The following is a 12,579-nucleotide window of genomic DNA, read 5'->3' on the forward strand; positions in this document are numbered from 1 at the left end:
CTTTATGTAGTTTTTCTTTTACGATATGTAAGTTTTTAATTTTAATGAAATATACATGTCATTTTATATTTTCTGCCTTCTGTGTCATGCTCTAAAAAGCTTTCTCCATCCCAGTATTACACTATTTACTTCTTTACTTTAGTAGTTAACTGTTAAATGCATTAAAATTATTTTGATACATGATTTGAAGATCTTAATCTATTCCTAAATAGCTAACTATTTATCATTTCTAAAGTGTCAGAAGCTTTATTTTTCCCTTTGTTAAAAATGCATTTCTAAATGTTTTGTAAACAATTTAAAACAATGCAGATGAAGCTCAAGTAGCTCTTGACACCTTATTTCTCTCCTGATCCTCAGAGCTTACTATTAGTTTGTTGTCTTCCCTTTCAGACTGTTTCTTTCCCTTTTAAATGTACTAAGCATGAATATATAGTTTGTAGCAACTTGATTGTTGTGTTTTCCCCTCACTTAATTTATCTTTATCTTTCCATATGGTGTTCCATAATGTGGATTACCATGTTTATTTTGTCTTCCTTCTGCCAATGAATGACTAAATTTCCAAATTCTCGTTATTTCTTCACTATCACTCCTAAAAGAGCTGTGGCCCGACTTTTATTGCGCGCACGTGCAAGTGCTCATTTCTAAAGATGTTAACAGCTTTGAGTGCTTTTTCATTTGTGGGCTCAAGGGAACCATTATTGCAGGTACGTTGAGACAAAACGCACCCAGACCCACGACCCGGCCAGAAGGAGATCCAGGACGGGTTGTCACTTAGACCCTGACAGTTTTCTTCCTTCCATCATGGACGCTGAATTTGTTTTTTCACCTCGTACAAGCAACAGTTCGCTGAACCGAAACCACACACACAATCAGACCGCCACCAAGCACTACAACCAAGAAATTAGGGAAGGAACACGCTCTGGCCCTATGGGCCGTGACGCTTCCTTCCGGGAAACGGACCGGAAGTCGCTGTTGGAGTCTGCGTGCAACTCGACTTGAGGGGCCGTCGTAAAAGTGTCGTCCCTCGTCTCTTGGACCGGCCACAGGTTTCCGCTCGCCTCCGGCCGGGGGGTCTGCAACTGCGGGCGTCAGTTTCCCTCAAGATGGCGGACGAGGAGGCTGGGGATACGGAGAGGATGGAAGTCAGCCCGGAGTTGCCCCGGACCCCCCAGCGCCTGGCATCTGTAAGTCCTTGTGGGCAAGTCCCTTTTGCACCCCCCAGCCCCTCCCTACCGCGCTCAGAAGGATGCGGGGCTTCCCCACTTATGGCGGCTTTGGGGAGGGGGAGTCGTATGGATTGATCTTGAAGGAATCCACCAAATAAAGTTGGTCATCAGCCACATTCCTGCCGGCCAAGTCTACGGAACATAACGACTGTGTCATCTATAAGTGGTTACAAGCTCAAGCGTGTCTCTATCCTGAAGTAGAAAGAAGTGGTGATGTTATTAGATGGTTTGTCTGGTGTGGGGGCTGAGGCGGGGTTGGAGGAAGAGCCATTTTCCCACAGACGCTGCACTGACCCCCTCTGGACGACAGGCACCCAGGACGCAGCACCCAGGGTTGGGTTGCATAGCTAATTGGGTGGGGCCTGATAGTGTCAGGGTGTGCGGCCACTGTCACCTCATGTCAAGATGTGGGGTGTGGGAATTACAGCCCTTCATTCTAGTATCTTGAGAACACCAGGCCTCATCTTCAACGGGGAAACCCGCCATCTGTCGCTGCCCTTTAAAGGTGAAGAAGAGACTTCTAGACATTTCAAGTCAGAGCAATACCATTCATTAATGTCGGAATCTATATGTTGCCCTTGTATTTTGAAATAATGGGAAGGCAGAGATCAGGAACCAACGTGAGTCAATAGTCTGGCTCCAGGAGAAAGCTGACTGAGGAGGAGAAGAGGTAGGGGGTAACATTCAACAGGTAACGTTCTGGATGATTCCCAGCATCCGGTGGGGAGAGATATAGGAAATATTCAAATATTGATCGCTACCTGATGTTGAGTTTTATCAGTTTGTCTTTATTCTTGCATATAGAAAAGTGTAGAAGGATATACACCTCTTTCTGAAGTTTCTTTGACTTGTAGTTTTAATAAAAGCATTCTTGAAGTATTTTAACCCTGTAGACACTAGAGCATTGTTTTATGAAAGAACAGGGTGAGCTCCAGAAATAAGAGTTCCCCCAGGGAGTAGTGAGACTGGCTCTGGAGATAGAAACCAGGTAGGGAGGCAGTTGGAATAAGGGTATGGCCGCCAGCTTGCAGGCATCCTCTACCCCAAATGGCAATTCAACATCACTTCACTATTTGAGATGATAAGAAATGAGGAGATAGGGGAAGTTTAGAAGCAGCTGAAACATCTGGTCTAAATGGTGGAGCTTGTGCTTTTTACATCTTTGAAGGAGTGGAGAAAACTGCGCTGTGGGTAAAGTGTTATTGTAATTTTCTATTGCCAAAGATGACTTTGTTTATTTAAAGCTTTGATATATTCATTCCTTCCAGGTGGTACAGTAAAAACTTATCAATCTGGACTTCACTTATTTGGGATTGGAGATAATGGTAGAGTAATCAAGCCAGCATCATGTTGTAAACTCTTTACTTCAGGAAATACTAGATTTCATCGGGCAAGGCTTCGGGTTTTGCAAAGTAGTAGGTAGATGCCAAGAGAAGTGTAATAGCCTCAGGGAACTCAGAGTCCAGAGACACAGATAAGACAAGTGCTCAAATAATTTTAATTCAAGATAGGGTGATGTAAGTAAATGAAAACTTGTGACTGTTAAGCCTCATGATCACTTTTTGGCTTGGATTTCTCTATCTACTTGAGGACCCCAGATATCATCCTACTTGTGTTTTCTTTTTAAAGCTACCAACTTCAGTTTTATCCTGGCAGTGGAGTAAGATACTGGCTTTCCATTTTACTTCTTTGCTGTTAAGCAAAACAAGCCCGGCGATTCTTCAGCATTTGAATGATTTGTATTCTAAATCACCATTGGGAGGCAGGGAAAACAAAATAAATATGGGACAGTTACAGAGGTTTAAGAAATCTTACTAACTCCATTAAAGTCTTCTCCCTGGGGTTATAGTTTCTGCTATCCTTAAATCAAACTTCCTTCTTAATCCCCAGGTCATTTTTCTGTTATATTGCTACCAATAACTATGAAGTCTCTCAAATTCCTAACATCACCTAACATGCAATTAGAATGAAATAATAGGTATGACTTATTGAGCATTTATAAAAGCCATTGTTTAAAAATGATTAGGGGAAAAATTCTGTTGGTCTGGAGAGGGGTCCAAGAATTTGCATTTTCACAAGCATCCTCTGCTAATTCTGAAGTCCTGGTCTGTGGGCCACACTTTGAATAAGATTTAGCTAGACATTTGGAAGTTCTCAGTATAGAGTTGAAAGATAAGGTTGATCTTTGAGGAGGACAGTGTGTGTGTCTGTGTGTATACACAAATACACAGAAAGAAAGAGAGAGAGAGAAAGAGAGAAAGGCACACGTGGAAAGAGGGAGGGAAAGGGAAACAAGAGGAGGGACAGGAATGATTGAATTTCAGGGTCAGACGATGTAGAAAGAACCAGGGAAGGACCTAGAAAGGGAGTCGCCAAGCAGGTAAGAGGTGAGAGTAGTGCAGTATCATGGGGTATAGTTCCTAGGAAAGGGTGGAAGATGAGGACTGAGAAAAATTGGGAATTCATAGAGTATATGGGCGGGGAGGGAGGGGGTCTGACAGAACTTCTGCCTTCTGTCTTTGACTGGATTTTCTTTTTTAAGTCCAAAAAATTCCTTCTGACATGGTACTAAGCTCTTTTTCCTGTCTATACCCTCTGCTTATGTGATTTCATTCAGTCCTGTGGCTTTAAATACCACCTGTATGCATTCAGTTCCCAAAGTTATATTTCTAGGTCATCTCACTTCTGAGCTCCAGAATCACAGATCCAACTGCCTACTTGACATACCCACTTGGGTGTCTGATAAGTGTTTCAAACAGGGGAACAATTAGGAAGCTATCCCAGTAACTCAAGCCATAGTTGATGGTATCTTGTCATGGAGAACTCACTGGAGATGAAAAGAAGAGGATGGGTTTGAGAGAGATTTTAGAAGTATGATAGAAGCAAAGCAAAAAGATTTGCCTATGGATTAGGCATGAGGGGAAAAGGAAGAAACAGATGACATCTGGATCCCCAGTTTTTGGCTTAAGCATTCATGGCTGTGGTTGTGTCATATACTGAGAGGAAGGACCTGGTTTGGGGAGTGGGCAAGCAGGAGGTAGAGCAAGAGTTTTGTTATCCCTGTCTCAGTAGATGACACTTCCATTTAATAGCTCTTCAACACAAACAACTCTGTCTCACTCCACCTTTCTAGTCTAGCCATCATCTGTTGCCTAGGCAACTGCAGTGGCCTCTTAACTGGTCTCTTTGCTTCCATTTTTGCCTTCTTCCAGTCCACTCTCCTCATAGCAACCAGCGTCATCTTTTTAAGACTAAATTACATCATGTCAATTTCCTGCCTAAATTTTTCAGTGGTTTCCCATTGTACTTGGAATAAAATCTAAACACATTACAGGTCATTCAAGACCCTCCCTGATTTGGCCTCTACATCTCCCCTCACTCCTTTCCCCTTATCAGTTATTTTCCCCTCATCAGTTTTAGCCACCATGGCCTATTAATTTGTAAAACAAGCCCACACTCTATCTTGCTTTAGGACCTGTGTCTTTGCTTGCTCGTTTTGTGTGTGTGTGTGTGTGTGTGTGTGTGTGTTTTCCCTAGTGTGTTATTCTTCTGCTTTTTCTTGATACTTATCTGAAAGATGGGTTCCTCTTATTCTTTGTCAGAGCACCCTGTTGATTTCTTCCATTGCACTTATTATAATCTGGAATTACTGTATTATCTTTATTTACTTATTTAAATGTCTGCCTCTCCTCCCAAAATGTAAGTTCCATGAAGGCAAGGATCAGGTCTGACTGATCAGTGACATAGCCTGGTATGTGCTTGATGTAGCAGACATTTACGTACTCTTAATGAGTATCTAAGGATCAACATCAATGATTTATTTTAGCAAGATTGGTAGTGATTAGGGAAGGAGGTTGAGGATGAAGGTAAAGACGGAGGAGGGAATGAGGGGGCATATTAGGGTAATGGTTAAACAGGGAGATAAGATAAGCCAAGGGAATTGGTGGGATTTGAGGTATTAAAAGTGGAGGGACTGAATGTTATGGTCAGAAAGGGGAATTTTGGAGTTTTAGAACATGGAGGCATGCACATCAGGTGTTTGTGCTGGTAGATCCAGGTTAGACGTGCCTCTATCTATTCCTATAGTACCCTTTTCATACTCTTGTTATATGTAGCATGTCTCAGGCTGCAGTCAGTATTGCCTGTTTACTGTCTATCTTTCCTTCTAGACAATAAACTCCTTGGTGGTATGAACTCTTTCTTGTTCACATCGGTATCTCCAGGACCTAGCACATTGCTTCAAAATTTTTATTGAATGCATGAATGAATGAATCAGTGAATAGATATAATCTGTGGTGGAGTCAAGGTGGAGGTAATAGGAGTTGAGGTTAAGAGATAATAAGGCTAAAAAGTTTAAATTGAATAAGGGGGTTTAAATTGAATAAGGTGGATTTTTTTTTAAGTTAACATAATTGAGGTATAACTTATGTACAATAAAAATCATCCATTTTAAGTGTTTGGTTGATTAGTTTTAACAAATGTATGTACCTGTGTAACTACCACCAATTCAGGATATAGAACATTTCCATTACCCTCCAAAGTTATCTTGTACCCAAATGGGGGGATTTTAGTTTTTAAAAAAAGTTTAATATTCTTATGTTTGTGCAATAATTATTATGAAAATCAAGGAAAAAATTATCTACAATCTCATATGTGTAGAGGATCTTTATTTAAAAGATAAGTCTTTTGATAGTTGACTTTTAAATATTGAGATTAAAGAGGAAGGAGTGAGAAGTTACGTACTATTTTCAGTGGAGGTGATTTTCCTTCGAAATTTGAATCTATATCATTTTAGGCCAGAGCACAGATTTCTGTAGTAAGGATTCACTGAGAGTGAGAAAACTAGGAGGAAAACAAAAGTCTCCTGAGTCCTAACTAAAGTGCAGTCACCGGATCATAGCAGGGCCCAGTGCCTCGTTTTTTTTCCATCATCATCTCCTCCTGATTTCTATTGTGGGAAGCAGGGAAAATTCTGATTTTCAGTACCAAATTCTATAGCATCAGATGTAAAGTTTTAAAACTGCAGGTCTGAGTGACAGATTCAGTCCCACTACCTGTAAGAGTCTAGGGAAGAACAGTAACTTACTGTATTTCCCCGAAAATAAGACCTAGCCGGACAATCAGCTCTAATGCATCTTTTGGAGCAAATATTAATATAAAACCCGGAATTATATTATATTATACCTGGTCTTATATTACAGTAAGATAAGGCTGGGTCTTATATTAATTTTTGCTCCAAAAGACGTATTAGAACTGATTGTCCGGCTAGGTCTTATTTTTGGGGAAACAAAGTAGTATAGATGAACTGCTGCTGGAGACTGACTGATTATGTTTAATGACAGAAATGGTCCTGCAGGTAGAGGTTTTTGTCTTTAATAATAGGCAGAGAGTCTGTCTGGTTAGGTATGTGTATGAATCAGTGACATAGGGTGAACCAATGCTCATCCTTCATGTGTGCTGGCTTTGAGGGTTACCTCAACTTTTTCTTGCCATCATTTTACCCATTTCTCTAAATGTATTAATCATAGTTTATTTGAAGCAGTTTTTTTTTAAGCTTTTAACCCATTGTCTCAGATGGCTTAAGACAAAATATTAAGACATCGTTAGTCCCAGGTGATTTACTATGAACTCCTATGTGTTCTTCTAAGGTATTTTGAGCTGATATGCCACCTATTGAAGAAACAATAGTTACTTGATGAGTGGTTTTTTTTAAAGCATTTCGTACAGCCTATTTTTTTTTAAATGTTAAGTGACACCCCTGTAATAAGCTAAGTGCTTGTGGAAATAATGCTCTACTAAATAAATGTTACTGAAAACTCCAGAAGAGTTGTTATGCTTCCTAAAGTGCCTGCTTGCTACCCAGGAGTGACAGACCATATCCAGATGGAGTTTACTGTTAATCACTTCAATGTAATTCACCTGCTAATAGTTTACTTAATGCTGTTCTTCAGAAGAAAGGCTATTTGACTTGTTTGGAAGAGTGGGGTTATAACCACTTAATGTGTCTTTATGGACTACCTTTTAAAATGCCTTTGAACTTTTGGTATTTATGGGTAGGCTAGAAATGACTTTAGCCACATTAGGAAAAAAATCTATTAATTTATCCATTTGTTTTTTTATACACATATTCTCTGTCTTATAATCTAAGAAAGGATTTTAGTTGGTTTGCAAACCAACTATATTTAATGCAGTAGAAAGAGAATATGAAATATGTATTCCAGAGTTTAGGAAAGCAGATTTCATTCATCCAAAGACTTCAAGGAAAGCTTAGAAAATTGGAGCATGAACATGTGGTCAGAGGAGAAAAAGGAAAAGAATGGTTTAGGAGGGACAGGATGTTCTGAAAGCCAGATTCTGACAGCGTGTTTATATATTTCAACAGGAAAGAAAAGAGAGGGACTTGTTTGTCACATGACTCTGTATTTGACTCCGCCTATTTTATCGACGCCATGAAGACATACTAGACTTTCTTATCATTTACAAACACAAGGCTGTCAGGGATAACACTTATAGGTCAAACACAAAGTTCCTCAGGCTGAATATTGCATCGAAACTATTGAGGTGAAACTTAATTGTGACGAAAGTAAAGCCTTATACCTAGGTTTGTTTGTGTATAGGACTAGGTCTCTTACGTGTGATTGACCTAAGGGTTTTAGTTGTCTGCAAACTCACTAAGTCATAATGTGATAGGGCTGCCCAAAAAACAGTGTGATATTTTTAAAGCAGTTTAGTGCTTTAAAGCAATTTGGTGGATAAAGAAGGTACTAACTAGTTCCACTCCCCTGTATGGAGGCATGTTGTGCATGTTCTATAAAAGAGTAATCAAATGGAGAGTGGTGTGGATAACAACCTTGTCATTGGGGATGGACAAATTTCTTTAGTTTCTGTGTTCCAGTTTAGCCCCAGAATGAAGAGACTAATGAGAGATATAATAGTTATCTTAATTTATTTGAAAGCCTTTGGGTAAAAGAGCAGAGAAAATTGTATTGGATTATTTCAGGCAGCATAGGATAAAAGTTACAGGAAGGTAGATTTTGATTTAATCGTGAGCTGTAAGAATGGAAGTTGGCTGAGAGAAAGTGTTTCGATAGGCTTAGAGAGCTAACTAACAAATACATCATATATAGCGTTTCTCTATGGGGTAAGCAGTTGAACTAGGCTCGTTGTTAATTGCTATTGTTTTCAAACTTTATGCATCTGTCAAATGGTATTGCAAGAAAACTTTGTGTAACCAGAAGCTTTCGTGGTGCCTAGAGCTGCTTCAATTACTAATCCAGTACTTGCTATGACCAAGACTAGAGCCTCCAGATTTTGTTACCACTTTAAGACAGAAGAATTAGAAAAAAGAGTTATATGCTTTACTTAAAGTTGCTTTTTCAGTATGATGTTCCCAAGCAGGCATCCAAGTCCCGAGGGATGAGGGAAATGTTCGGAATGTTTGGGAGTTTAAATGTTGTGAGAACTTGTTTTCAGAGAACAATTAGGGAAGCCTTCCTTTAACTCCAAATGCTGGAAAAAAAGGTATTTTGTTTTTGGGGACCTTGAAATGAAAAATTCTTAATTTTATTCTTCTCTCAACTTGGGAAAATACTAAAAGGGACCAAACAGAAGATAATCAAACTTCAATCACCAATAATTTCTGAATATGTCATCTAGTGAAATACATCCCGTGTGGTTTTACTGATCTGGGAGGGAAAAAAAAAAAAAAAAAGACAATTTTCAATTGGAAAAAAAGTTTTCATGCTTGTGGCAATTATCTACAAAAAAAATCTCTGTGAAAGAGCATATTTTGTATTTTATCTCCTATAAAATTTCTATAAAGAAAGTTTTATAAGGCTTAATATTGTCAACATTTGCTTTGTTCTCTCTAGCTAGCCGGCTGTAACGTTCAGCAGTGATGGAGAACTGTACTTGTGGTAGACCCGTGGGGGTGCAGGGATTTGGAAGGCAAAGCTCCTCCTGTTGGAGCTGACAATCTGGTTGAAGAGACTAGATGTACATATTTAAAGGTAGCTAACACTATCTGGCAAAAGGTATAGGTACTGAAGTAACTGCTGTGTTAGAGTTACTGGGAGAGACATTTACTTAGGCTGATCAGTGAAGTATTCAGGGAGGTGAGCTTTGAGCTAAATGGACCTTAAGGAATAGATAAGGTGAGGTGGGTGTGGAACGACCGAGAGCTGGTGGTAAGATCAATGGACAGGGCATTTAAGGTGTCAGCACCCAGACACTCTGCCCAAGTCAACCAACAATATAAAGGTAACGTTTTAAAACATTAGTTCTTCGCACTAAGACATGTAATGACAGAGATACAATATTGAGCAGTATCCAGGAATGTTAGGCAGTTGTTAGCTAAGAGGCTTTATTTGGAGAAAATAATTAAAAATAAGGCAAAGCTTTGTTTTTGTTTTGTTTTAGTAGTAAAGTGAAACTGAGCTGGTCTTAAGGGTGAATTTAAAAGAAATTTGTGTTTATATTTGGTTAAGTAGAATGAGCACTGAACTCTAGGAGATAGGTTATCTAAGTTCTGTTCCTGACTCTGATACTACTTAATTGTGTATTGGAGTTTGGACAAGCCAATTAACTTTTTTCCTGTGACTCAGTTTTCTTGTCTGTATAATGAGGGACTTGAACCAGAAGATCCCTTAGGTTTTTCACTTTCTTAGGTTTTGACTCTAAAGTTTCTCGTGTCCTTGAAAATATTCTTGAAAAACTTGAAAAGAACTAGTTCTATGACTTCCATAATTAGGTAGGACAGAAAAGGTTTTTTTTGGTGTATAACACTGAATATACAGGATTTTATTTTTCATTTAGTACTGTTTTAAGAAAAGAACCTTAGGTATAATATAGAATATTAGATATTATCTATTTGCTAGTTATAGTTATTACTAGATATGTGGTGAAAACAAGTTTTTGGTTTGTGAGTACCCTAGAGAAGTTGAAATTAGAATACTAGGAGGTATAGTTTTTTAAAAAAAGGTTTTAGTAAAATATTTTTAATTTTGTAATAAATTATCCCCAAAATATGAAATCACTGCAAGAATATTGTTTATATTAGGCGAGCAAACATACAAACATATTTCATGAAAATATGCTAAAATCCCGCTACCCACCACTGAAAAAATGCCTGATTTTGTTCCCCATGTAAATATGTATAACCAAAATGAGATTTCATACATACTGCTTTGTAACCTAGTTTACTGAACTATGTATTATTAATGCCTTTCCACATCAGGAAATAAACATTTTCAGTAGTAGGTTTTTTCTAACTTTTTATTTTGAACACATTTTAGACCTACATAAAAACTTGCAAAAATAGTACAAACAGTTCTCCTACACATCTCACGCCTTTATCCCCTAATGTTACCATCTTACGTAGCCATAATACAATTATTAGGGACAGGAAATTAATATTGATACTAACTAAACTACAGAGCTTATTTTAATTGTACCAATTTTCCCACTAATGTCCTTTTTCTGTTCAAAGATCTTACCACACTACATTGAGTTATTTCTCCTTTGTCTCTTCCAGCCTGTAACAATGTTTCAGTTTCTCCATAGTCCCTTTCAGTTTGTAACAATGTTTTGGTCTTAACTTGTTTTTTATGACTTTGACTTGAAGAGTATTGAACAGTTATTTTTTTACAATGTTTCTTAATTTGGGTTTGATTTTTTCTCAGGATTGGAATGAAGTTATACATTTTGGCAAGAATAACAAAAATGGTACCATATTTTTCTCAGTGCATCATATTAAGGGATTCTTGAATCAATATTTCTTATTACTGGTTATACTTATCTTAGTCACTGGTTAACTTAGTATCTGCAAGGTTTCATTACTTAATAGTTACTATCTTTTCCCTTTGTAGTTAAGTATCTTCAGGGAGTTACTTTGAGACTATTTGGCATCATTTTAAATTGGTGTATTATGTCTTATGAGAGTTTTCTTCTTAATTGAAAAGTATTGACACTTGTTTATATTGTTTGTCTAAGTCAAACAATATAACATTGTTTAAAATAAAATGTGAAAATTCCTGGTCCCTTTCCCCAGTTCCTTCTCTCCAGGTAACCGCTGTAGACAGTTTGATGACTCTCCTTCCAGAACTTTATTCTTTGCTTAGGAAAGCATATATATAGACGTACATGTAAATATATTGAATTAGAAAACTCAAATGTATAGAAATTCTAAAAGTGTATATAAAGTAGTTTTCTTTTTCACAAAAATGAAATTATATTTAAAACGTGCTTTTTCCAATCTATAGTATTTTATGACATTCTGACTGCATAGAATGGTATAGGTGTACTTTTATTGATAGACATTTAGGTTGACTTTATTTTTTCACAGTTATAATTGGCATTATAGTGAACACACTGGAATATATATCTTTGCAGTTGTGCAAATATGGCTAAATGATAGATTCCACAATTTTTAAAACTAGTCCCCTATTGATGGACATTCAAGCTTTTCGTTTTTTGCTGTTATGAATAACTTGTATGTTAAATGTGTAGATTGAAAAGCTTTAAAATGATTTTCAGTAGATTCCATATCTATCTATACATATAGATTTTAACATATTTTATATAAAACTTTATACCTATACATATAGCTAGATACAGATAGAGTAAAAAAAGGTATGCAGTGAAAAATAAATCCATTCCAGGGCTCTTCCCACTCAACATTTTATTTTGAATCCTTTCAGAGATTTTCTATTCAAATGTAAGCATTTACAGTATATCTCCTTTTCTTCTACCTCCTCCCTTTATAAGTGGTAGCATACTGTATGCTCACTCTGTACCTTTTCTTTTTTATTTAACAGTATAACTTGAAGAATGTTCCATATCAGTACATACATGTGCCCTCCCCTTTTTATAATGGCTGCCTTGGATTTATGTACCATGATTTAGTCAACTCTTGTGGAACACTTAGGTTGTTTCCAGTCTTTTACTATTATGAAAAAATTGTCTACATTCTAATAGGTTGTGTAGGATTATCTCACTTGTCATTTTAATTTTCATTTCTTTACTGACTAATGATGTTGAGTATGTTTTCATGTGCAAATACGCCATCTGTAACAGTTTCTTTTGAAGAGCAGAAGGTTTTACTTTTGATGAGGTCCATTTTATCCATTTTTTTTCTTTTATGGTTAGTGCTTTTTGCGTTCTAAAAACTTTGGTATTCATTCATTTTGATCTCTCGTCAAATGCTGTAGTTTCTTAAAACAATTAAACTTAAGAGTATGGGGAATGCTTTGTCTGTACAGTCTCTGATAATAGAGTCACCTTTCACACCAAGACTTGGCCATTCCAGAAGGAAAGGGTAATTTTCATACACTACAGCTGCTCTCTCCCCGGCCCC

At 37.5% G+C, this 12,579-nt stretch overlaps 1 protein-coding gene across 3 annotated transcripts in view; it reads left to right on the top strand.

Annotated features, from left to right (window-relative positions):
* The first annotated feature begins 749 nt into the window (after positions 1-749).
* UBR1 (ubiquitin protein ligase E3 component n-recognin 1) overlaps positions 750-12,579 on the top strand; it is a 103,097-nt gene continuing 91,267 nt past the window's right edge. The window contains exon 1 of one of the 3 annotated variants that reach the window (XM_033106880.1): positions 750-1,184. In XM_033106880.1, the coding sequence (XP_032962771.1) occupies positions 1,104-1,184 (81 nt within the window). In that variant the 5' untranslated portion in view covers positions 750-1,103. The remainder of the gene's footprint in view (positions 1,185-12,579) is intronic. The other 2 variants (XM_033106878.1, XM_033106879.1) reach the window with 2 other exon arrangements.

Source organism: Rhinolophus ferrumequinum, chromosome 6, assembly GCF_004115265.2.
Source record: "Rhinolophus ferrumequinum isolate MPI-CBG mRhiFer1 chromosome 6, mRhiFer1_v1.p, whole genome shotgun sequence".
NCBI classification, from domain to species: Eukaryota; Metazoa; Chordata; class Mammalia; order Chiroptera; family Rhinolophidae; genus Rhinolophus; species Rhinolophus ferrumequinum.